This window comes from Marmota monax, unplaced genomic scaffold, assembly GCF_021218885.2.
Source record: "Marmota monax isolate L192 unplaced genomic scaffold, Marmota_monax_Labrador192_F-V1.1 WCK01_AAM20220418_F8-fsc00012, whole genome shotgun sequence".
Lineage (NCBI taxonomy): Eukaryota > Metazoa > Chordata > Mammalia > Rodentia > Sciuridae > Marmota > Marmota monax.
In genome coordinates, this window is record NW_026695227.1 from 14,948,916 (window position 1) to 14,974,514 (window position 25,599).

The following is a 25,599-nucleotide window of genomic DNA, read 5'->3' on the forward strand; positions in this document are numbered from 1 at the left end:
TTTAAGTCCTTTTTGTCTTGTCAGCTCAATAAATGGTTGAATTTTTGACATCAGTATTGAGACACAGATAACAACCCTGCTACTACATTGCATCATCTGTAAACTTGCAGTTACTATGTGCACTAGATACATAGAATAAAATCTCTGTCTTAGATGCTTGTGTTTCCCCTTACCCTTTTCTCTACCTATGCAAAAGAAGGAAACAGAATGCAAAAGATATGAGGGACAAAAACATGAAACTAGAAGCATTTTGGGATAATACTAAAACCATATAATACTATGATACTATAATTGCCAATTCAGATAACCAAAAAGCCCAAAATAAGCAGTTGCTGTTTATATCTGCATTTTATTACTCTTCGAATGGTGAAAATAACAGAGTAGAATCTCCTTATATTGCTAATATAAAAATGTGGGCTAATGCTTGCTTTGCAGAATTACATTAGGCTTCTGTTGATAGAGTTGTAATATAAAAATGTGAACTCTTCTGGACTTGGTGGCACACTCCTTGTTATTCCAGTGACTTGGGAGGCTAAGGCAGGAGTTGAAGGCTAGCCTCAGCACCTTAACCAAGACCCTGTCTCAATAAAAATAAAAATGACTGGGGATATTCTCAGTGGTAAAGCACCCCTGGATTTAATCCCCAGCACATCCCACCTACCGCCTGCAACATGTGAACTGTATTCTAGTTCTATACCATGATTGCTAGAAAATTTAGAAATATGCTATTCTGGTTATAATACCTTCATTCCATGTCTTAAAGAATGAGGCAAATAAAATAAAATTTGGGCTGGGGTTGTAGCTCAGTGGTAGAGTGCTTTCCTAGCATGGGTGAGGCACTGGGTTTGATCCTCAGCACCACAGAAAAAAACAAATAAATAAAAAATAAAAGTTAAATTCTTTAAAACATAAAAAAGTAAAATTTGATGATTTCTCTTATCTTAAAAATTAAAACTGTAAATACATTGATTATGGATTAGTGATGAAGGGTGTTTATCTTGTTGCTATTGCTGTTTTTTTAAGTAGCTTTCATTGTGGATTTCTTAAAAAATACTTCTATTTTATTTGATATTGGTAATCAATGTGTTACTTCAGTCCCCCCCCCCCCCCCCCCCCCGGTTCTGGAGATTGAAGCCAAGTACCTCAGTCTTGCTAGGCAAGTAAGTGCTCTGCCACTGAGCTATATGCCCAGCTCTTAGTTATTCTTTTAAGCAAAACATGCATATATCATGGTCTAAGGCTTAGTGCGGGGCCTGGTGTGTTGCAAGGATTGTGCACATCAGTGCTCTGTTTCACTGTTGTCACCCTTCTCTCAGGATAAAGCTTCAGGAGAAAGTAGCACATTTGGGAGCCTCCCTCCCAAAGTTCCAGGACGAGATGCCTCCGTGGATGACAACCCCTTTGGCACTCGAAAAGCAAGATCTTCCTTTGGCCGGGGCTTCTTTAAAATCAAAAGTAACAAAAGGACAGCAAGTGCACCAAACTTGGGTATGTGTGGCCAAGATGCATGTAACCTGATCTTTGAGGGAAAAAATAGGGAAAAGATCAGTCTCTTCCTTCCCCTATTCATCTATTTGTACATGATGGTGAATGACTTGGGGAGGGGCAGGTATAGTTAGCAAATGATGTTTTTTTCAGTGGATTTAATTTAGCAGTGTGAGGATGTATCAACTCGCACCATACGCTGTTTCCTGTGGTATAAACAGCAGAAAGACCTAAAAATGTGATTGTCCATGGCATCATTAGAGAGTGTCCCATCTGTTTTGATAGTAGATAAGCTAACCCCTTGCTGACAGCCCTGGTGGAGTCTATGTGTAGCCTCAGAAGCACAGTGTGTGCCTTTCCTCCATGGTGCACATTTGTTAGGAGGAGTCTCATCTGTGTTTCATTTTGTCACCCCCTGTGTTCTCTCCTTTGGGCTGCGTGTGATTGTGTGCATTGTTGGGATTTCTGAAGATCGTAAACGAAGTGCCAGTGCACCCACCTTAGGTATTGTACCCCTGCATGTCAACCTTCACCAGCGCTGTGCTCCAAACCTATCTAATCCCTGCTCTTGGCCTCTATAATCTCTAGAGAGGGAGCTGGCAGCAATCAGAAAACGTAGTTCTCCATTCCAGATTGGTTTTTCCATTTTCTACAAAAAGTTTTCCATAGAACCTTTGCTTCCAAGCTTAACCACAGTTTTAGCCAAGGCTGTTGACACCTTGTGGGGAGACCTGAGAGGCCCCCCAAATGCCCTGCAGATGGCAGAGTCAAGGGTAGGAGTGTCCTGGCATTGTCCATCCCAGCTCTCTCACCCCTGGTACACATATCATCACTCATTCACTTCCAATCCCTTTTCCATGTGTACCTTTCCCCCAGCCTTCAAAAAGAAATGTTTTTAGTCAGGTAGGAAGCTTTATAGAAGACACTGAAATGATAAGTATGGACTCAGTTACCTTAGGGAGCATTTCTCTGACATCTTACTGCTTTGAAGATGGAGACAGCATTTAGCAGTGACAGAAGAAACTTTACATGTTACCTGAAGAGTCACCTGAAAGTGATTTTAGGAGAGGAAGCTCAGTGTTTGTTTTTTTTTTTTTTTTTTTTTTTTTTTGTATGGCAGTGTTCGGTAGGGAGAGAAAAAAAGAGTCTTCAGAAGGAAAATATGATTCTCTTAAAATGAGGGTTTGCTAGGCAACATTTCCAGGGATACCAGTACCCATCTTGTCTGTAGGGTGCAAATGGGTAGGTTCCCTTGGTTTTCCCAGTGGGTATTGTCACCTCATATAGACATCCACATGTGTATTCATGTGGACCAGCAAAAGTGACATGCTCTCTTGTAGTCTTAAACATCTAGAATGAGCACTGGATACATAAAACAAGATGATCTATTTAGACAACTCTTTTCAAATAATCTGCTTCATCTTTCTTAGAATTGGATTGTTGTTGCTTAGAGGCAATTGCTGCTTATTGTATAACCTGTAATCACAGCCCTGCTTCATAGAAAAGTCAACTTCTGCAACTTGTATATCTTGCTGAAACATTGTTCCTGTGATTTTTGTACAACTTTTACTTTCCTTTACTAAGTATAAAATCTCACATCGAAGAAATAGTAGCCCTTGTATTTGTTAATGTACAACTAAGAGACAGTTAACAGAACTAAAATAGATCTGGCAGTGGCAAATATGGATGTTATTATTTTAAAGCAAAATAAATAGGTACTAACTATATCAAAAGGAAAATTTATGTATATCCAGTTTAAAATTTTCTCACTGCCCAAATCATAATAATTGGGATAAATTTCTTTAAAAATTGCTAGGCTGGGTGCCATGGCTCATGCCAGTAATCCCAGCTACTCAGGAGGCTTAGACAGGAGGATTGCAAGTTTAAGACCAGCCTAAACAATTTAGTAAGATCCTGTCTCAAAATAGAAAAATAAAAAGTTTAGGCACTCCTTGGTTCAATCCCCAGTATTGGAGAGGTAGGTAGTACTTGATAACTGAGGTGATTAAATGCCAAAGGAAAAAAAGGGATAAAAAGAAAATGACAAGAGTTTTAAATGGAGTAACAAAGAGAATATTAGTTAAATATAAGAGACTCTCAAGGAAGTTGGCTGGATTTGAGTACAAAATGTCTCTGGCACATTGAATTGGGAACATGTACAAATGTTCAGATACTGAGACTGGGAGAAGAGACCAGGCCCAGAAATTTTATTCCACCTACTCTTAAATGATAAAACCATCATTTAGTGCCAAGCTTAAGCTGGGCATAGAGGCACACACCTCTAATCCTAGCTGCATGGGAGACCAAAGAAGGAGGATCTCAAGTTTGAGGCCAGCCTGAGCACTTAGTGAGACCCTATCTCAAAATAAAAAATGGGCTGGGAATGTGGCTCAGTGATAGAGTGTTAGCTTACCATGTGTGAGGCCCTGGGGTTTAATCTCAGGACTACACACACAAAAGCAAAAGCTATTTTTTAGTGCCAAGTTTCAAGTGGATGAGCTTGTCGAAAAGATCCTACAGAGGGAACTTCCAATCTTAAAATGGAATAAGAGGAAAAGAAACCAGGAATGCATTGAGTGCAGTGGCACACACCTATGATCCCACCTGAGAAAAAAAGATAGCAAACTAGAGGTCAACTTCAGTAATTTAGAGAGACTGTGTCTCAAAAAAGGGGTTGGGATGTAGTTCAGTGATAGAGGAGTACCCCTGGGTACAATCCCTAGTACCAAAAAGAAAAAAAAAAAAGGAGGGGGATGCTACAGCAAAGGAGATACTGTCAGATGATGATCTAGGAGTGTCAGGGCAGCAAAAAAGAGAGAGAGTGCTTTTAAAGAGCGTGGGAGGTAGTCAACAGTGCCATGAAACTAACTGTAAGATTGGAGTTCAGATGAGTTGAAGAAAGTTTAGAAGTCCCATCTTACACTTTTAATCTCAATGCAATTGTGATTTTAAGTTAATCATCTTTATACTCAAGAAAGTAAACTGCAGTGTAGAATATACATTTGTGTTACATTTTTCATATTTATCAAGCTCTCGATTAGTCACTGATTTATAGACCAACAGAAGAAGAATCCCTAACAGTTGCTAAAACCAAGGTTGATTTCTAATCATGTTCATTCTGCATTTTAAAATTCACCAACTCTTCTCTTCTGTTCTTGGAATAGCTGAAACAGAAAAGGAGACAGTGGAGCACCTAGATCTGGCTGGGACATCTTCTCAGCCCAGAGATTCACAGGGAAACAGTCCTTTCCAGATATCTCCACCATCTCCAGATTCCAAAAAGAAATCCAGAGGTATCATGAGACTCTTTGGAAAGTAAGTGAAAGAGTGAATGAGTAAAGTGGAATTTGTCTTACTTGCTCAAATGAAGGGATAATTGGAAATCTGGCTGAAAATGGGTATGAAATTTTTAAAGCTTTTATGTTCCTCTTATGGAAGGAAGATTGTGATTTGGGATTCATTAACTCACTGGGCTTTGGTTCAAGTTTAAGTATAGTTATATACATTACTACACTACAAGGAAGAATAGCTCAAATCTACGTACCAGTTAAAAATGTTCTGATTAGTTGGGCTCTGCAGTGCACCCTTGTAATCCCAGCTACTCAGGACTGAGGCAGGAGGACCATAAGTTTGAGACCAGTCTGGGCAACTTAATGAAACCCAAGTGTGGTGGCACGCGCCCATTATCCCAGTGGTGCCTATAATCCCAGCAGCCCAGTAAGCCGAGGTAGGAGGATCACTAGTTCATAGCCAGCCTCAGCAAAAGCGGGAAACTAAGCAACTCAGTGAGGCCCTGTCTCTAAATAAAATACAGTAGGGTTGGGGATGTCGCTCAATGGATGAGTGCCCCTGAGTTCAATCCCCAGTTCGAAAAAAAACACCCAGTATCAGAATTTTTAAGAATAAAATAAAAGGAACTGGGGATATAGCTAATCAGTAGGGTGCTCTTGGGTTCAATATCCAGTACTGCCAAGAAAATAAGTTGATTGACTTTAAAGTCTAAAGCTTCTTCAGTTCTAATATATGGCAATGAGGGGTTGTGTCTTCTTCAGACTTAGGAGAAGTCAATCGACTACGTTCAACCCAGATGACATGGCTGAGCCTGAATTCAAAAGAGGAGGGACAAGGGCAACTGCAGGCCCCCGATTGGGTTGGTCTCGAGATTTGGGACAGTCTAACAGGTAAGTATAGCCAATGAATGAACGTTAGCATCTATACCTAAGCATCAAGGCTCAGGGACATCTGCAGTATACTGTCACTAGGTTAAATTATCAAAAGTATAGCTTATCATCACACAGGGTTCGTCATCTAAAAAGTGGTGTGGTTTGTCCATGATTGGTAAGAGCTGGAGAGAAAATGAGGACTGGGTGAGTTAGGTAAGGAGCCAGAGCTAAAGTGTCAGCCACATCTGTATTACAGTGGTTCTTGGACATAAATTTTATATAATTATTGCTTTGGAAGTACTATGAAGAACAGCCATGGATAGCATAGTGCTTAAAAGTAGACTCTAGGGGCTGGTATACAACTCAGTGGTAGAGAGTGCTTTCCTAGCTTGGTGTGAGACCCTAAGTTTGGCCTTCAGCCACATACCGCCCCGCCCCCCTCACACACACACAGAAGATTAAGTTGAAACTTGGGTTTGGTTTCTGTCCTTACCGCTTTCTACTAGCCAGATGATCATAAACAATGACTTCCATGCTGTGTACCTCTCAATTTTCTTGTCGTAATAGTTAAGACCCATCACAAAAGGTGATTGTGAAGATTAAATGTTAATATGTTTTAAGTATCTGGCAAATAATAACTATTCAATAAATATTTGAGACTAGTGGAGTCTTCGAAAATACTTAAAGACAAATTCTATCACATTTCTTAGACTTATCAAGGCTATGTAATGTTTTATATATTAAGACTCTTAAGAACTTTTATCACCCTTATCAAAGTGGAGAACTATTCTTCTGACCTTCTAAGCATGGAGAGGTGGGGTTGGCAAACATACAGTACAAGGCGTTGATACTAAATTTAAAACAGTCCCTCCCAACAGGCAGGTCATTGGACACAGATTTCAGCAAGGAGGAAACTCCCTTTGCCTTTTCCAAATACCTAGTGATCTCGTTTGCCATATGTTCTCTTTGAATACAATGAAGGACTTTCTTGTGCATTAAAAAAAAAAAAATTCAAAGTCATGTTCATCTTTACTTGTTTTCCCTCCAAATAGGAACACTGTGTCTAAGTAAAAGCAAACAAATTTTATTTTGATTACTCTATTCTATACTCAATGGCAGCATATTGTCCTCTTCCCATAAATTATCATCAGGAAAAAAACCATAATTCTGTCAAAGTTAATTCCAGTTAGACTTGAGTTTTTTTGTCCTAGAGTTTTCTCTTTGGGAATACAGTCTTAAAACAACATTGGTTGAAACTGGTTATAGTGATTTGTGTTGGTTCAACTTAGTGTTTTTCTATAGAACATATTCTTGCTAAATCACATTGAATCTTTTGTGGTTTCATTTAAAATGAAGACAGTGGTCTTAGAAGATAACTTTCAACTCTGGTACTACTTCCTTCTCCAAATACACATTAAAAATTAAATTTTTCATGGTCAACTGTGTATCGCCAGGGACTTTCCATATCTATTGAATGTAGAGTTGTTAAAAATTGATGATAAGCTACACAATTGTCTTTGAATTGTTTCTCTTGCACTTGTTCATTTTCCTGCAGTGATTTGGATACACCATTTGCCAAATGGACCAAGGAGCAAGTTTGTAATTGGCTTGCAGAACAAGGCTTGGGATCCTACCTGAATTCTGGCAAGCACTGGATTGCGTCTGGTCAAACACTTTTGCAGGCTTCTCAGCAAGATCTAGAGAAGGTGACTGCTTCTCTATTTTATTTATAAAATACTAAGAGAAAGTGAATATAATTATATGGTAACTTTATACTCCAGGAAGGGGCATGGGTGGAGCCAGTGTTAGTAATCTTGAAAAGGTTTGAGTTTTCAGCCACTTTATACTTATTTCATTTCATGGACTTAAAAGGAAGGGCCTGGTCTTAATGATTCTTTGTGGAACAAAAAAGCCACTGAGAATTCTAAGGAAAAATAATTATATAGCTATACTAATAAACCTTAAGCTCATATGACTTAAAGTCATTTTGTGGCTTTATCACATTGACTTATCTTTTCAACGTAATGTATGCAATTCAACTTAACTTTATAAAAAGAAAAAATGTTCTGTGTCCCATTTATTTAAAATTTTACACAAAATAAGAGTGAAGTTCCTATTATGCATGCCACAGTTGCTATCTTACAAAAAAATAAGTCACTGGGGAATGTCTAATATATCACTAAATTAATTGGGGCCATCTTAGCTCTCTAACAACCTCTTATCCAGCAACATTACTAGCCTGAGTTAGTATGTTATTTAATGTAGATTGAATCCTTACTGTTAGTTTCATTTTGGAAGAATTTGCATCATTTTCCAGAGTCATAAGCCCACATAGTTAGAATTATCAGTTTAGTTATTTTTTATTGTTTTAGGAACTTGGAATCAAGCATTCACTTCATCGAAAGAAACTCCAGCTGGCACTGCAAGCTCTAGGATCCGAGGAAGAAACCAATCATGGGAAGCTGGATTTCAACTGGGTCACTAGTAAGAGGTTTTTATTTTTAATAAAATAATAAGTAAATAAATATCGCTGCCTTTTCTTTTTAATCACAAAAACAAGCGTTTTGTGACACTGTAATGATGCTGGTTTCTGTTCTTTAGGATGGTTGGATGATATTGGCCTCCCCCAGTATAAGACCCAGTTTGATGAAGGACGGGTGGATGGTCGAATGCTACATTACATGACAGTTGTAAGTGATTTTTTGCTAGGGTTTGGAGGAGTTAAGACTTTTTTCCTTTGAAAAAACATACAAATAGAGTAATCAAAATATAATGTTTTCCTAATGGTTCCACCAGAGTATGAAGATGTCACTTTAACTTGAGGAGTGAGGGGAAAATATTTCCTGTGACTAGAAATTGTAGGATTTGGCAATTGCAACTGCTCTGGGATTACCTGAAACCTCAATTTAAGCTAAGCAAAACTTAATTTAAACTAAGCTGTCCAGAAAATAAATATTTTATTTATATATATGTATATATATATATATATATATATACATATATATATATACACATATATATATATATTCAACAAGATGAACATTGAAGTGTCTACTTGGATGAGTTTTATGGTATATGAATTAAATCTCATAAAGAAATTTTTAAATTGAATGTGGAGTTCTGAAGCCCTGGAAGTTTTTAAGTTATGTATTCCTATATGCAGTGACTATTCAGAAGAGGCTTCCTTTTTGGCCTGACATCAACATAGGGACTTGCCTTCTCCCCTCCCTTCTCTTGGACATCTATTTCCCGAAACACTTCTTGACTTCAGCCCAGTTCTGTGAGGGCAGGAGTTATCAGGGTAAAGGAGAAGAGCTGAAGGCTAGACTTTCACTCTGATTCCTTCTTTTACTGTCAATGAATAGAAAATGAATAGAAAAACTCTTTCCTACTTTAAAAACAATGAGAGAGCCTGTTGTGATGGTACTCAGATATAATCCTAGTGACTTGGTAGGCTGAGGTAGGAGGATTCCCAAGTTCAAGGATAGTCTTGCAACTTAGTGTCCCTCTTTCAATTTTTTAAGAAAGGGATGGGAATATAGCCAATGTTATAGCACCTCTGGGTTCAATCTCCAGTACCACAAAAAAATAAAGAATAAAATAAAATAAACAATAAAACAGTGGGGAAGATAAATTCCAGGACAATATTGTTCTAGATAATATGATTAAAATTGTAGTGAAGGTACTTTTATTTGAATACCATTTTCAGATGGTATTCTATAGATATCATATTTTTTACATAAGAGGAAAGAGTGACTAGCTAACTTGGATAAGAATCTTTTAATGTCTAAGAAATGTGGAGTTTGAGTCATGGCATTTGTTTTCTTCTCTTACCATTGAACTTTAACCCTTTTCTTAATGGCAATATCATGTGAGCCTGCATGTGATAATACTAATGTGTGTAACATGTTGTATATTTGTTGTGTTAGTCTCTTCTAAGCATTTTACACATGTTAGTATTTGATTTTCAATAACCCTTTGGGTTAGTACTAATAATATCCCCATGATTTGGATGAGGAAACAGGAATCAAGAATTTGGATTAACTTAACCAAGTTTCCACAGTTAGAAAATGGTAGAAAGCCATAAAGCATTTAAACACAATCTGATTCCAGAACTGTTTCTTAATAGTTTGCTGTTCTACCTGGAACAAATTCAGCGACTATTTACCTGTCTGTCTAGGTGTAAGTATCTTCCCCTGGAAATTGAGCAGATTAAGACTTAAAGTCACAAAAAGGATGTGCATAACTTTTGTGACCAGAAATATGTAAATTACCTTGAAAAATCCAATCCCATAAGTCCTAGGCCACAAAACATCTGCTTTAAATATGGTATCCTTGATTGGATCCTGAAACAGAAAAAGATCCTTAGTGGAAAAACTGGTGAGAATTACGAAATAAATATCTGAATAAGTCTGTAGTTTAATTATTTATTGTCTATGTTAATTCCTCAGTTTTTACGATATAAAGATGTTAATATTATATACCGTATTATTATAAGATGTCAATATTAGGGGAAACTGGGTAAGAAGCATACAGAACCCAATACTATCTAGCAACTCTTCTGGGTATCTAAAATTACTCCAAAATAAAGTTTTTTAAAATCCCAAATTAAAAAGAATCACAAAGTCTATTTTGATTTGAAAGGAAATGGTCTTTCTTATTTATTTATGTATTTATTATTGTTGTAGGTGGACACATACCTTTATTTTATTTATTTCTATGAAGTGCTGAGGATTACACCCAGTACCTCACAGGTGCTAGGCAAAGGCTCTACCACTAAGCTACAACCCCAGCCCCTGGTCTTTCCTTTTAAGACCCTTCAAAATATAAATATTTTCAAAAGTAACTAACATTTTATTTACATTGGAAACATTGTACATTAGATTTTTTTTTAATCTGATATATTTTAATTAGATTAAAATAGCCAACAGTGAAATGTTTGGGCCATTCTGTACCTCAATTTTAAATTAATATATGTTAAATGCATTTTCTAATTTATCTTAAGATCCTGTCTTTAAGAAATTAATCCAGAAAAAAAATTCAGGAAATGATTTTTTCTCAGTTAGTAGCCTTAAGAATTTAAATTGCTGTCTAATATTTTTATTCTTAGAAGTATTCTATAGTAGATTCATTTTTTTCTTCTTCTTTTTTCCTCTTATAAGAAATGTCTTGGGCTGGGTTTGTGGCGCATCGGTAGAACGCTCCCATCACATGTGTGAAACCTGGGTTTGATCCTCAGCATCACATAAAAATAAATGAATAAAATAAAGGTATTGTGTCCAGCTACAACTAAAAAATAAACATTAAAAAAGAAAACAAGAAATATCTTATCAGTAAGGTGTGCCCAAAGTAGGTGTTTTCCTTGTTTACTTTTTGGGTGTGTTTGGAGGTAGACTGGTACCCCAAATCACTATCTTCAGAAATAATTTGTTTTGGTGTGTTTGAAAAAGTTCCCAGTGGCTGCAGACTGGTGAAATGTTTTCCTTGAAAGGGTTGATAGGTGATATATGTTGATGCTTATAATTTCTTCATTTCTTTTCTCTTTTTCACTTTTACTAAAACCTTTGCATCAAGTGACATAGTATTTGCAAAATTGGTCATAATGTCTAATGAAAGCATAGTAATATAGAACTAGAAGACTCTTTTAAGGCCAGAGAATAGTGTAGCAAGTGCATTCTTCTGAGTTTCCCTAAAACTATCATGTGCTTCTTAGTTCAGAAAACCAAACCTTGGCTCTTAGCTGAAAGAAAAAAGAGAGGGCAGTTGTCAGATGCCTTTTATTGTACTTCTTAAGTCTCAACCTTACCTGCAGATAAAGTTGTGGAAACTAAGGAGGAAACAAAGAAATTCCTTTATTTGCAGTATGTGCAAATTATAACAGATAGAGCTGGAAATGTATGTTCAAGGCCCTGGGTCCAATCCTCAGTTCCAAATCAAAAAACAAATTATCTTTTATACTGTGACCCAGCGCTATTCTCTCTCTCTCTCTCCCTCCCTCCCCCTCTCCCTCCTCCCTCCCTCCCTCCCTCCCCCTCCCTGCCTCCCTCCCTCTCTCTCTCTCTCTCTCTCTCTCAGATTTTTTTTGAGTGAAAGGAAGATACAGCTGATGAATTACTTTCACATTTTTCTGGATGACTTTTTACTTCATGTTGAGACAGTGTCAATTGGTCAGGGAGATGAAACACTTCTGATGATAAAATCATAATTAGAAATTGGCTCAGAGTTGATAGGCAAGATTTAACTGAAATAAAAACTCATTTTACATGTGTTTCATGCCTGTAGGCAAACTAATCCTAATATAAAACTCATAACAGAAAGCACATTATGTCATCATTGTCCACACTTAACTAAAAAGTCAAGTAAATAACTTAACTGTGTATCATACTAGCACAATATTTTTTACTTCATGCAGACTGTTAATAAATTTAAATAATATGTTTTCTGTAGTTTCCTTAGAAAAATAGAACATATTTGGAATCAAATCTAAACTATTCATTTATGATATAAAAATACAAATAGTAAATCATTCAAAATAAAAATTTGACATTATTTTGTACATGATTAGTGTACTTTCCCTTGGAATGTCTTTTCTTCATTTTCTTTTGTAACAATACTCCAAATTATTTAAAAGTTTACTAAAGCACTTCATGGCTTTAACTCAAGTTCGTTATAAATGCCATTCTGCAGCTACCAAGATACCTACTACTGTGAAATGAGATAATAGTTACATGTGCCCATTGGTTAGCACCTATTCCATGATAGAAGTGCATTCAGGATGCACCTTTTGGGAGAACTGATTTGGATTCATTTCATTGTACTTATTCCCTCCTGCATGTAGGATCTTGGTTATTTTAATCACTTGAGGAGGAATGCTCAGCTAGTGCTTTTCAAACTCTGTTTTTCAGAGGTGTGAGATTCTGTTATCCTATCAGAGCATCTGAGAGAGAAGCAGTTGGCAGTCATCTTCCTTGGAAACATTAATCTGGGGTCTGGGAGAGAATTTTATTCAGAACAGAAAAAGGGGTTCTGTTACTAAATAAAAGCTTAGAACGCACTGACAAGCTCATGGGGCGTATTTTTTTTTTTAATTGGTGGTTCTACTTCTTCAGTTTTCTGAGCTTTCCCTAGGAAAGTCTTCCTGTTATAAGCCACAGTGAGACTCCCTTTGTTCTTTTTTTGCAGGATGACTTACTGTCTTTGAAGGTTGTGAGTGTGCTGCACCACCTCAGTATCAAAAGAGCCATTCAGGTCCTGAGGATCAATAACTTTGAACCAAATTGCCTACGAAGACGACCATCTGATGAGGTAGCACATCGAGGGAGGCTCAAGTAGGCACTTTACATGCATATGCCTGAAGAGCTGATCTCCTGATAGCTTTGAATCCAGCCTCACTTACTTCTTGGGCTTTCTTTTCCTGTAACCCACCTTCCCGCCCCCCCGCCCCCAACATGATGGTCCACTGTATAACCAAAGCCAAGATTTACTCATCATTTATGCTTTCTCCTTTTAATGGGTGTATTTTTCCTGCCTTCTTAATCCACAGAGTTAAATATCACTATGAAGACTTCCTTTTCCTTTTCTTACTAGTGTGTAAGAAAACTTGAAACTTTGTCGTATAAATCCTTTAAAAGAGAATTCAAATTATCAAATACCTTTTATCCTTTATTTTAAACCTTTCATGGGATGTTAAGTGGTGGTACTCAATGGGGCAGACTTTTTGGAGTTTTGTGGGTTTACTATTGAGGATCATGTTGTCCCAACATCTAAAGCTCATGGTAATTTTATTTGTTCATACAGAGTAGCATCACCCCATCTGAGGTTCAGCAATGGACCAATCATCGAGTGATGGAGTGGCTGCGCTCTGTGGATCTGGCAGAATATGCTCCCAATCTCAGAGGCAGTGGTGTCCATGGTGGGCTCATGGTAAAGCCCTGTTACTATTCAATTGACTTCTCATTTTATTTCCTTTTAATCTAAAAAGTATGGTGTTACAGGTCAGGCATCCCTAATCTGAAATCTGAATTGCTCCCAAATCTGGAAACTTTTTGAATTTCCATACCACAAATGGAAAACTTACACCTGACCTCATGGTATGGGTTGCAAAGTGCAGATGTGCAAGCCCAAAACACTTCTGGTCCTAAGCATTTTGGATAAAGAATAACCTTTATTAGTTTACTTGTTCTAATCCTAAAGTCATCTTTCCCAACACTCCTGTACTATTTCTAGTGAGTTTTACTCTCAGGGTGTTTTTATTTATATTATAAAAATCTAGATCCGATTGAAATTCATTCTTCTTGTACTGTTTTCTTTTATGTTGAATACCTATCTTTCATATGATCATGATTTAAAACACTTGCAAAAAAAATAGATTATATCTCTGCACATACATGTTGCATAAGGAGTTAGCTTTCAGAGTCAGCACTCCAGAGAGGTACAAGCGCTGGTGTGGTTAATAAGGCCTGAAGCCTGGATTATAGGACCAGCCCCACCATTTCCTAACTCAGGAAAAATAAAGAAAAAATACATAAATTAAAAATCAAAGTCCATAGCCTGTCTACCTCTCTGTACTGTAGAAGGGTCATTGGAGATAACCCAAATGAAAGATCTTTGCAAATTGTAAAGTACAATACAAAACGTAATAACTATCGTACTTTTTAATAATCTTAATTTTTCTTAAAATTTTTTTTAAATTTTTCTTAATTAATCTACAGGTTCTAGAACCTCGTTTTAATGTAGAAACAATGGCGCAGTTATTAAATATTCCACCAAATAAGACACTGTTGCGAAGACATTTGGCCACTCATTTTAATCTCCTAATCGGTGCTGAGGCCCAACATCAGAAGCGAGATGCCATGGAGTTACCAGATTATGTACTTTTAACAGCTACTGCCAAAGTGAAGGTTAGCTCAACTCACCTGAAGCAAAGACTCAGTTTCAGCTGTTACCCGGTTACTCTGTTTTCTGGGGTTTACTAACTTCTGTGGGTTGATGAGATATATATCTTAAAGGTATATGTGTGTATGTGTGTGTGTGTGTATACATACACACATGTGTGTCTATGTTTATATCTTTAAGAGTAATTTAGATAATGCATTCTTAAAGATTTCTGTGTAAATTATTTTTTTTATTAGCATTAACAAAGATAAAGAGCATGATGTTGGTTGGCTTCTATAATCAATGTATTGCCAAAGAGTGGGAATTATTTTACCAGTCACTATCCTGATATGGCAGCAGAACAGGCATATAAAATAATGAAAGCTTTACCCAAAAAGAAATTATAGTAAGGATCTTTGTTTGTTTGTTTGTTTGGTGCTCTTAGATTGAAAATCTTCGCAAAATTGGTTTTATCCCTGAGAAATTCCATCATTGCACTAATCCTGCTTAAAAACATAAAGGTTTTTGACAAATTTTATCACAGTGATTGTCCAGCTCATGGTATGAATAAGATTAATCTTAGGCTTCATAACAAGGATTATTTATGATATTGATGTATTACTCATATGCCTAGGATGTATTTGCTATGCAAATTCAATCATCCAGTTGCTTTTCTCCATGAGAAGGGGTGAATAATTAAATAATACATTATTCGTTCTTTGACATATGAACTTTATCAAATTCCTCGGGCATTTTGTTTGCTTTTAAAGCCAAAGAAACTTACCTTCAGCAATTTTGGGAATCTGAGAAAAAAGAAACAGGAAGATGGAGAAGAATATGTTTGTCCAATGGAATTGGGACAGGTATCAGGAAGTGCCACTAAGAAGGGGTTTAAACCTGGTTTGGATATGCACCTATATGATGAAGACGACTTAGATCGGTTAGAGCAGGTAGGTGCACCCAGCACTCAGATGCTAAATGGAATCTACACTGTTAACTACTAATCAAGGATGTTTTCTTTAAATGCCTAAAAAATATAATAAAATAACAATGAGTACTTAGAGATTGCTTATTACTTTGCTGATTCTATCCAAAACACTGAACATATTAATATTCTTGGTAATCTTAAGACATAGAATATTGTAATCCACATTTTAGACATAAGAAAGCTAAAGCACAGACAGCTAAGTAACCAGCTCAAGGTCTCTAGCCTACCAGGCTAGATCCAAAGCCTGTACAATTTACCTGTGTTGTATGTTTCTGTGTGAAGGAAATCTGTGCACTAGAACAAGTCAGGATTGGACAGGTCCTACGACCTAGGCTTTTCAGATTCAAGCTACACACTGCATGTTTGCCCTCTAATCAGTAGTCCTTTGGTGCCATTGTCAGAGTCATCAGACTAGATGTTCTAGTCCAGTGTTCCTTCTAATAATGAAAAGAGATTATCATCAAAAATGTTATGTTGCTTCTACCCATTCCATACTATTTGTGTTATTTCTGCAATTTTTCTTCTACTTTTATTCATATTTCTGCTGTTTCCTTGAAATTATGAAAATGAGTATGTCATGTCATGATTTGTCCACAGATGGAAGATTCGGAAGGGACAGTGAGACAAATAGGGGCATTCTCTGAAGGCATCAACAATCTCACAGTAAGTTTGAAAAATGAATTGAAACCTAAAATAACCCCAAGGATTGCATGTATACTGGAGAATGTGTAGTTCTGAGCTCAGAACTCAAGAGTGTGAATCCCTGTCTGCTTGTTTTTCAGCACATGTTGAAGGAAGATGACATGTTTAAAGATTTTGCTGCCCGCTCTCCCAGTGCCAGCATTACAGACGAAGATTCAAACGTTTGACCTGGATGAGCAGTAGGAGCCCTTTGTCTTTTTTCCACTTTATTTTTTAAATACTTACATTGTGTACTATAAGCAACAGACTGTATATTGTTTATCATTCCAACTTTTTCTTATTTAGAAGTGGAAATGGACAACAGGAGAATTGTGCCTATTCAGAATTTGCCACAAAAAATGAGACACTGGTGAATGAGAGTATAATTTTTGTTCCTCTATTTAATGTAAAAATCCATGATGTATTGTATTTAAAGTGTTGCACTTAAGATGAGTATTTTATGTTTCCATTCACATCCCAGCATGGAGGATTGGGGGAGCAGTAACCAGGGTGTGAATGACTTTGACACATCATTGCTCACTGCAGCCATCTAAGCAGGACACTCTGTGCTCAGAGGCAGTGTATGGAATTTTGTGTGCCCACTGAATGCCAGCTACACCTCCACTTGCCTCTTATCTTATTTTTATATATTTTTCTAAATATATGTATATATATATATATATATAGTACATAGAAAATAGAACTTTTATTTTGTGACATAAGGAAGATAATGGCAAGATCACATTGAAAATAAAAACAAAATCAGATAAAAACAAAACATAGTGATCTAAATTTTCATGTTCCAGATGGTCCTTAAGAGATTTTTCTTTCTTCACAGCTGAACTTTTTAACAAAGTTTATCTTTCAGGCTAAATTAACATACATGAAATAGCCTTTTTTAATGGCACCACAGAATTGTAGAGCAATCTATTTTGATTTTAATCTTGGATCCATTTACCTTACAAGGAAGAACTCAAGGGACATTAATATACCATTAACTTGAATATATTCATAAACATTCACACAGACCCCTCTCAAAATTGGTAGAGGTAATTTCTAAAGAAATCAAAAATAAAACAAAAACTTTATAGTGTTTTTTATTTTCTTCTTTGTTACATACATCATTACATCAAAGTACTAACAGTCTACCTAGATAATGGTATGTTTCTCAGGCCATCAATAAATGGAGCTTCATTTCATTTCAATCAGATTCAAAAATTCTGAGGCTGCAAAACTAATTATATAATGGCTATTTCCTTACATAAAATGTAGTTCCTGTTTTTCTATAACACAAAACTCAAATTTTCTTTATTTAAAAAAAATAGTTGCAGCAAAAACTGTACTATTCGTGTTTTTTATGGGGTATTAGAAAAAAATCTATTTTTCATTCAGTGCTACATATGCTTATGATGGTCAACTGTGGAAAGGATGGGTGTTCACAAGATGGAATGAGGTGGGCAGTTCAGTCAATGTGAGTGAACTTGTTTATAAACTCTATTTGAATATCAGTGGTGTTATATTTTATATTGTCAGCAAGTTACCAAGCTATTCATCAAGGAACTTATAACATAGATTACTATTTATTCATAAATGAAAGGATTTGATGCTATGGGATTTCCTTTGAACTTTTTATCATTCATTACTTGGTAACTATATTGGACTCTTCCTGTATTTGGATTTTATTTTAATATGAATATATGTCACCATTTGAAAAACTCTATTTGTTATTAGAAACTGGTTGAAAATACCAGAAGACTGTTAAAAAATGCCAAATTTTCTTTATTAGAACAATATAACATAATATTTGATAAGATTAAAATTTTTTCAATGATATATTTTATTTGCAAAATATTATACACAATACTTAATTGCCTAATGCCTTTATTATCATTGTTTAATTTTTACCTGGTTCAAAATAACAGATGGGCTTGGTTTCTGGTATCGAAAATAGTAACAAACTCTTTCTCATTGGTAAACATCCATAAATTTGTTTAAGTGGAGTGCCTAACGTGTATCATTGGAGAAAAATTTGAGGTCTTTGAGAAAGATTATATGAAAGGAATATAATCAACTGAGTGGGGGAATGAGGAATCATGACAGAAAGGATATAGGAAAAGTAAACAGCAATGACTCTCCTACAGATTTGAAGCCAGTTATAGAAAAAGGTGTATGAATAATGACCCATACACCTTTGAAGAACATACTATCTTTAACTAAAATTTTGGAAGAGGGAATATCTAGGAAGAAATTACCAAAGATTAAAAGTAGAGTAAACATAACACAGAGAAGAACAGATGTTTTGTGTGAAATTGAAAACGTGTAACTTAATAAACCAGCAGGAATCTATATGAATACAGCACACCTACTTGACAAACAGGGAGCCCTCACATGTTTGCTTAGCAGTGTGTCTATATGCTTAGCTATACCAAGGAAGTATAGTGCTAGGAAACTGTGATCATATTAACAGATGTGACTTCATTGCAGAACTTTTCCTCTGAAAAAGAAGCAATTCTGAATGACATTCACATGCTTGATGTTTGGGAGCAGTATTGATTGGGTGCAGAGAAAATGGGGCAAAAAGCATCACAGCAGTTGGCTCTGAAGGACAGCACTGAGATTCTCAGCATCTGTGAGGTGGTCAGTGAAGCCATAGTCCATGCAGCTCAGAAGCTCAAGGAGTATCTTGGATTTGAGTATCCACAGAGCAAACTCTGCCCAGCTGCAAATACTCTGAATGAGATCTTCTTAATCCACTTCATCACTTTCTGCCAAGAAAAGGGAGTTGATGAGTGGCTCACCACCACCAAGATGACCAAGCACCAAGCCTTACTATTTGGAGCAGACTGGGTTTGGACTTTTTGGGGATCTGATAAGCAAATAAGGCTTCAGCTGGCGGTTCAGACTCTACAGATGGCTTCTCTTCCTCCTGTGCAGTCAAAACCTTGTGACTTCCCCAGTCCGGAGTCGAGGATAGAGGAGTCTTCCTGGAAGAGAAGTAGATTTGATAAGCTGGAAGAATTCTGTAACTTGATAGGAGAGGATTGTCTGGGCTTGTTCATCATCTTTGGTGTGCCGGGAAAACCTAAAGACATCAGGGGAGTCGTCTTGGACAGTATCAAAAATAAGACTGTAAGGAGCCATCTGCCAGGACGCAAGGCTGTGGAACAGTTTGTCCTGGAAACCGAAGATTGTGTCTCCATGAAAGAACTGCTTGGAAACTGCCTGAGTAAGCAAGATGGGCTGAGAGAGGTGGGCAAAGTTTTTATTAGCATCCTCTGAACTGGATGTGTGCTGTGACTGGCCTGTATCATAAAAAGAAAAAAAAAGATATTCTTATAAGCAAGCTCATTTACATACATCATTCCTACATGGGTTTTTTTTCCCCCCTCTTCCCTTATCCCATTGATTGAAAATGATTACCTGGGTCAAAGTTAGTTTGACAATTATTGGTTTCGTAATTATGGAACAAAAAAAAAGAAAAAGAAGAAAAACCCTGGCTGAATTTTAGGAAATTTTATAATTAGGTTTAATCTTTATTCATTTATTCAGTAATAATTGGAAAGCATAATAAGGTTATGCATAAAGTTTGATTTGCAAAATAAAGTGTATTTGTTTAAAATAAAAGTCTAATACTCAAAAGTATAAAAATATATTTTTACTGCTGTTGGTGGCCAGTGGGTAGGGTGGAGTGGTGGGGAAGACCACAGAGCTGGTGGTCTTACATTTCTAACACCAGTTTCAATACAGGATACCCAAGCAGAACTTTACTCTGCTCTTTTCCTTACTCTTGGTCGTTGCTAGCAGCTTTCTCTGCACAGTAGAATTTTGGTGGGATTTAATTGAGAGTGTTAACTTTACCCATGATTTACAAAATCACCCATAAAACAATTTCTTGTTATAATAATATTACAATTTTCAGTAAGGAATGTGCATACACATAAAATAACCTCTTTTGCTTAAAAGCCTATGTTAGATTCAGCAGTACAAAGAGGAATCACCGTTACTCATAGAACTCATACTGCAGGCCAGATGCTTTACATATATTATCTCTAGTTACATAAAGCCTCCATGATTCCAAGAGGCATTTATTTCTGTTTCACAAATCAAATAGATTTTGCAAAAAAAAAAAAAAAAAAAAAAAAAAAGCCCCCAAGGTCATAAAGCTATTAGGTGGCTCATAACAAAAAAAGCAAGGTCTGTACAGTTACAAAGCCACAACTCTTTCCTATAGTTATATAAAGAAAATTCCTTGATTCTAAGTTATTGGAATTGCTGAGACCACAAAGATGTACCTGCCACTTCCTGGCCACTTCCTGCTGTTGCTGCTCCTCCTACTGATGAAAGTCTTGTTCACAACATGTAGTTCTTGGCAAAAGGTGGGCTAAATTGCAACTATCCAAATTCTGAAAATGTTTGCTGTTTTTGAGTCTTCCCATGGGTTTGGCCCTTTCTATATTTTGGAATCAAGGGCACTTCTTGTGAGGTTGCATGAAGTCATATGAGGGTAACATATCCAGCAATGTATTTTAATGGGGTGTTATCCAAAGTAAGAAATAACATTTTTTTGTTGTGATTTATGTGACTGAAACCTGTCACAGGGCACTCAGAATTTTCTGTTGTACATATTTTTTTAACTCCTAAACTGATATCAGGAGTATACATGGGAGAGTCCAAGTTCAGAGAGCGGGGAGGTTTGGAATTTATTACCCCACTGTCTCTGATTTGATACTCTAGGATACAGATAGCTCCTGTCCAACCTTCCTCTGGAATCCAACTCCCTCCCATTTTTAAGCCACTATCAGTTCCCCAGGTGCTTTTTTAGTCCCCTATGCCTTGCCCCTATGCTGAAAATATCTTTTTTTTCCTCAGTTAAACTTTTAGAGAGTACATTGATTTCTTCTGGAACTGTAATCCTTCCTGATTTTCCCATCCAGAAGCTAAAGATGATACACCTATCTTGTAAGACTGCTATTCATTACATAAAATGAAGACAAACCAAAATGTTTATAGTACAGTAAGACATATCTACTCTTTGAATCTTTATCAAGCCCAGTACACAGGATTCACAGAGAACATAGGGGTGCATCATTTAACTTCAGTCTAGGTTGAGCATGAAGAGCTGGCTCCTATTTTCTGTCCACTGAGCCTGGTGTTAAATTCGAATAATCCTGGCAACATTAGGCAATGCCAGCCCAGAATCCCTTCTCTTAAGCTTTATCATTCCAGGAAGTCCTAAATGAGAAGGAGGAAGGGCACTTTCCTAATCCCTATGACGCCCTCTTGCTTCAGAAAAGGTATATGGCCTCCTCACCTTTGTTTTCCCTCCTTAAAATGTTGATTCATCACTGTGGTCCCCTTCTTTGAGGAAGCCGAAATAAGGAAGAACACAGAGGCAGCCTTGTAGTAGTCCTACATTGGAAATTAGTGTGAATTGGTGTCTAATATCACAATAGAGAGACCATTAATGTACACAAGTATTACCTATTAAAATTTTTAAAGAAGTTGGGAGAGGCTGGGGTTGTAGCTTAGTTGCACTGGCAGAGCACTTGCCTAGTGTGTGTGAGGCACTGGGTTCAATCCTGAGCACCACATAAAAATGAAATAAATAAAGGCATGCTGTCCATCTACAACTACAAAAAAAAATTGAAAAGAAGTTGGAGTGTTGGTAGAAAAATCAATTTCTTATTTCTCTTAGCAAAGTCTCTAAAGCACAGCTCAGCTTCTGCAATTTGAGTATATATATTGCTCCCCCCCTCCAAAAAAGATGCTTCCAAATGTAAATAGACCATCGGTTTTGTTCACAAGTAATTACTAAATGCTAGTTACACGTAGGCCCTGTTCTTTGTCCTGCATAGAAAATAAAGCATACGGCATTTGTTGCAGATGGGATGGAGAGGGTATGAAACATGCTGCAGTTGGGATGTTGCACTTCCAAACTTCAATAATAAAAATATGCAGCCAAGATATGGAGTCAACTAAGTGTCCATTAACAGATGAATAATGAAGATGTGGTAAATATACACAATCTAATATTATTCATCCATGAAAGAAGGATGCCAGTTATGGTAAATTAACATGAATGAACTTGGAGGACAATGAGTGAAATAAGCCAGGCATAAAAAGACAAACATCACATGACCCCACCCATAGATAAAATCTAAAACAGCCAATCTCATAGAATTACAAAGTAGAATAGTGGTTACCAGAGTCTGGGAAAGATTGGAGAGGCCAAGACAGATGGGGAGAGATTGATCAATGGGTACAAAATTACAGTTTGATAAGAGAAATAAGTTCCAATGTTTTATCGCATAGTAAGCTATAATTAAAATATAATGCATATTTTAAAATACTAGAGAGCATTATGCATGTTCTCACCACAAAGAAATGATGTTTGAAGTGATAGATAAGTTAATTACCCTGATTTGTTCATTACACAATGTATACATGTATGAAAACATCACACTATACCCCATAAATATGTATAATTATTATATGTTCATTAAAAGAAAACCCTAATCTGCTTTCAGATTTTAAAAAAAATAAATACAAGTGCAGAAATAAATGCCTTGGACATTCCTTCTCAAGAAACCAAGTAATCAGTCATTAGTAAACTGGGCATGAATAGCCCAGGAAGCATCTCTTGAAGTTACGCAATAATTATTCCTACTTTGTCTCTGAAAGTTTAGCGTATTCAGCTAGTTAATATTTCCTTGGTGAATAGTGACCCCTGTCCTCAGGAAGGCTATCAAGAGTATCAAGTAGGTGGTATGGCAGAGCAAAAAAATATCCAACTGGGAACAGATTTGAGTTTTGAGTCTCCATTTTCATAAGAGTCAAGTGCCTTAACTCTTAATTTGTTTCCTTAATTTGTTACCTGTAAAATGGGGATGACTTCAACTAATTCAAGGAGATAAGACTTGTGAAATATGTTGTATACTAAAATATAAGATTATAAAAATTTCAGAGAACCTAGTACAAATTGTAAGCATTTATGTTATAAACAGCTGAAAGTTATAAATCAAAGACTTACTGTACTTTTTGTGATGTGAAAATAAAAGCGGTATCACAAGACTGGGATCCCAATTACAATAAGATATATTCTGTGTTTGCAGAAATATGTCAAAATATACTCTACTGTTATGTATACCTAAAAAGAACCAAAAAGGTGTTGCTTTTCCTGTTTTTAAAAATACTACATAGTTTAACTTTTTAAAATTTTTACTCTTTTAGTTATACATGATAGTAGGATCCATTTTGATACACAAGCTTGGAATATATCTTATTCTACTTAGGATCCCAGTTTTGTGGATATACATGGTGGTGAGATTGTGGTATATTTATATATGTACTCATTTAATTTTTTTAAAGTTATGTTCTTGGTGTAAAAATTCTGTAAAGAAAGTAAAGTCTTTAGCAGTCTCTCCTCCACCACCCTGCTTACCACCTCAGGTTTGCTAATTATCCTTTCAGAGTTTCTATTGCATATTTAAAATATTTCACACAACAGGATCTTTTTATCCATAAATGCCTTATGACCTGCATTAAAAAAAAAAAACTTAACCATATACTGTGGACAATTTTCTAGATTTATATCATTCTCATCATTTTTTAAGACTGACGTCAGTGATTTTCAATCCTGCTTGAATAATAAATTAACTTGGGAGATTTAAAAAAAAACAAAACAACAAAAATAAAGTCAATTCTCCAAAAAAACCTATGACTAGCATTCATAGAGAGAAGGCAAAGAAAATTTTACTCTTTTTAATCTCCTGGGGGGATGTTCAACCTGGAGAGGACCCATGTGTCTTAAGCTGTACTTTGTATTTTGTGATCTAATCAATGCTATTTTCATGAATATTTGGGTTACAAGGTATTTTAGTCAATACTCGTGTACTTAAAACTTGGTTTGGTCAGGCCTTAACATTTTGTCATATTTGATTCATTCTTTTTTAAAGAAGAAATGTTACAAACTTAGGCCCTCACTTTCCCTGCTTTGCTGGTCCCTTCATTTCCCACTTCCCGTGAGCATTATTCTCAATTTGGTATTTCCTTTATATAGATATTAAGGGTATTTCATATTAATATATTGTATTACCTTTAGGGACATAACCTGTAAGTAATGAATTTCCTTAATACATCTGAATTGTGCATTTAAAAATGGGTAAGATGGTCAATTTGGGGAGCGAGTACCACGGATCAAACCCAGGGCACTTAACCACTGAGCCACATCCCCAGCCCTTTTTATTTTTTGAGACAGGTTCTGAGTCTTGCAAAGTTGCTTAGGGCCTTGCTAAGTTGTTGAGGCTGGCTTTGAACTCACGGTCCTCCTGCCTCCCCCTCTCAAGGCACTGGAATTACAGGCATGCCCCACTGCCCCCAGCAAGGTGGTCAGTTTTATGTTTTATCCAATAAAAACACACAGTGGGGGGCGGGGGGGGGCAATGTAAATGGACTAACAGTGATGGGGTTTTTTGTTTTTCTTTAGTAGTACATGGATATCATACCTTTATTTTTATGTGGTGCTGAGAATCGAACCCAGTGCCTCACACATACTAGGCAAGCACTCTATACTGAACCACAACCGCAGCCCCATAGTAATGTTTTTCAAAAAGGGAAGTCACCTTATTCCCATTACTACTTTTGCTTTATCAGGATTATTGGGACAAGAAACTCCTTACAAACAAATTCTTAGCAGCGATATTTGTAGTATTTATATGGGGTTGGAGGTGGGGATTGGTAGGTGCAGTTTCCTATGCCCTGTTTATATGTTGGTTCTCAAATAGGAGCTTATTGGAGCCTGAGTGGTTAATTGAGGGGAGGGATGGGGGTGAAATAAAGCATTTTGGTGTAGGCACAGTTCAATGTTACCAAACCTGTACCAAATGCCACACACTCTACTACATGCTTTTCTGTGTTTGATCATTTATTTTCATGACAACGCTCTTGAATTGTGAATTTTCTTTCTAATATTCAGTTGTACAATTGAGAAAACCCAGATGTGCCTCCAGAACCCAGAGGCTCTCTGGAGTTGTTTGCTGCTGCTCTAGAGAGCTAGCCTGTTTTTGCATCCTGGGTCCAAAAAGGTTTGTCAGCAAAGCCAAAAGATGAGAACTCTAGGTTTCCCTTCCAACAACCTCATCACCTAGCATTGCCCTGAAAGCAAGGCCCAAACCAAATTCTGCCACATGTATAGGCATTGAATAGAAAGAAGGCACAAATACACCATAAGGCCATGCTCCAAAAGCTACAGAACGGTGCTGTGCTCCACTGTCAGCCACCAATCACATGTTGCTACTAAAGTTAAAAGTTAAATGAAAGATCTTGTTATTGAATCACATTGCCATTTTTCAAATGGCCAGCAAGCATGGTACTAGTGGCTGCCTTATTAGGATAGATGAAACATTCCCA

General features: G+C 36.5%; 2 protein-coding genes across 20 annotated transcripts in view; both read left to right on the top strand.

Annotated features, from left to right (window-relative positions):
* Ppfibp1 (PPFIA binding protein 1) overlaps nt 1-18,191 on the top strand; it is a 227,915-nt gene extending 209,724 nt beyond the window's left edge. For 14 of the 19 annotated variants that reach the window (XM_058576178.1, XM_058576185.1, XM_058576184.1 and 11 more), the window contains 13 exons: nt 1,317-1,488; nt 1,957-1,989; nt 4,650-4,800; nt 5,538-5,666; nt 7,204-7,354; nt 8,021-8,132; nt 8,250-8,338; nt 12,831-12,953; nt 13,446-13,571; nt 14,360-14,548; nt 15,293-15,472; nt 16,108-16,173; nt 16,293-18,191. In XM_058576178.1, the coding sequence (XP_058432161.1) occupies nt 1,317-1,488; nt 1,957-1,989; nt 4,650-4,800; nt 5,538-5,666; nt 7,204-7,354; nt 8,021-8,132; nt 8,250-8,338; nt 12,831-12,953; nt 13,446-13,571; nt 14,360-14,548; nt 15,293-15,472; nt 16,108-16,173; nt 16,293-16,379 (1,608 nt within the window). In that variant the 3' untranslated portion in view covers nt 16,380-18,191. The remainder of the gene's footprint in view (nt 1-1,316; nt 1,489-1,956; nt 1,990-4,649; nt 4,801-5,537; nt 5,667-7,203; nt 7,355-8,020; nt 8,133-8,249; nt 8,339-12,830; nt 12,954-13,445; nt 13,572-14,359; nt 14,549-15,292; nt 15,473-16,107; nt 16,174-16,292) is intronic. The other 5 variants (XM_058576186.1, XM_046435555.2, XM_058576189.1 and 2 more) reach the window with 1 other exon arrangement.
* Rep15 (RAB15 effector protein) lies at nt 16,293-23,756 on the top strand. Its single transcript, XM_046435557.2, has 2 exons — nt 16,293-16,391; nt 18,676-23,756. The coding sequence occupies exon 2, from the start codon at nt 18,760-18,762 to the stop codon at nt 19,468-19,470; it is 711 nt and encodes a 236-aa protein (XP_046291513.1). The 5' UTR covers nt 16,293-16,391; nt 18,676-18,759; the 3' UTR covers nt 19,471-23,756.
* The last annotated feature ends 1,843 nt before the right edge of the window (nt 23,757-25,599 follow it).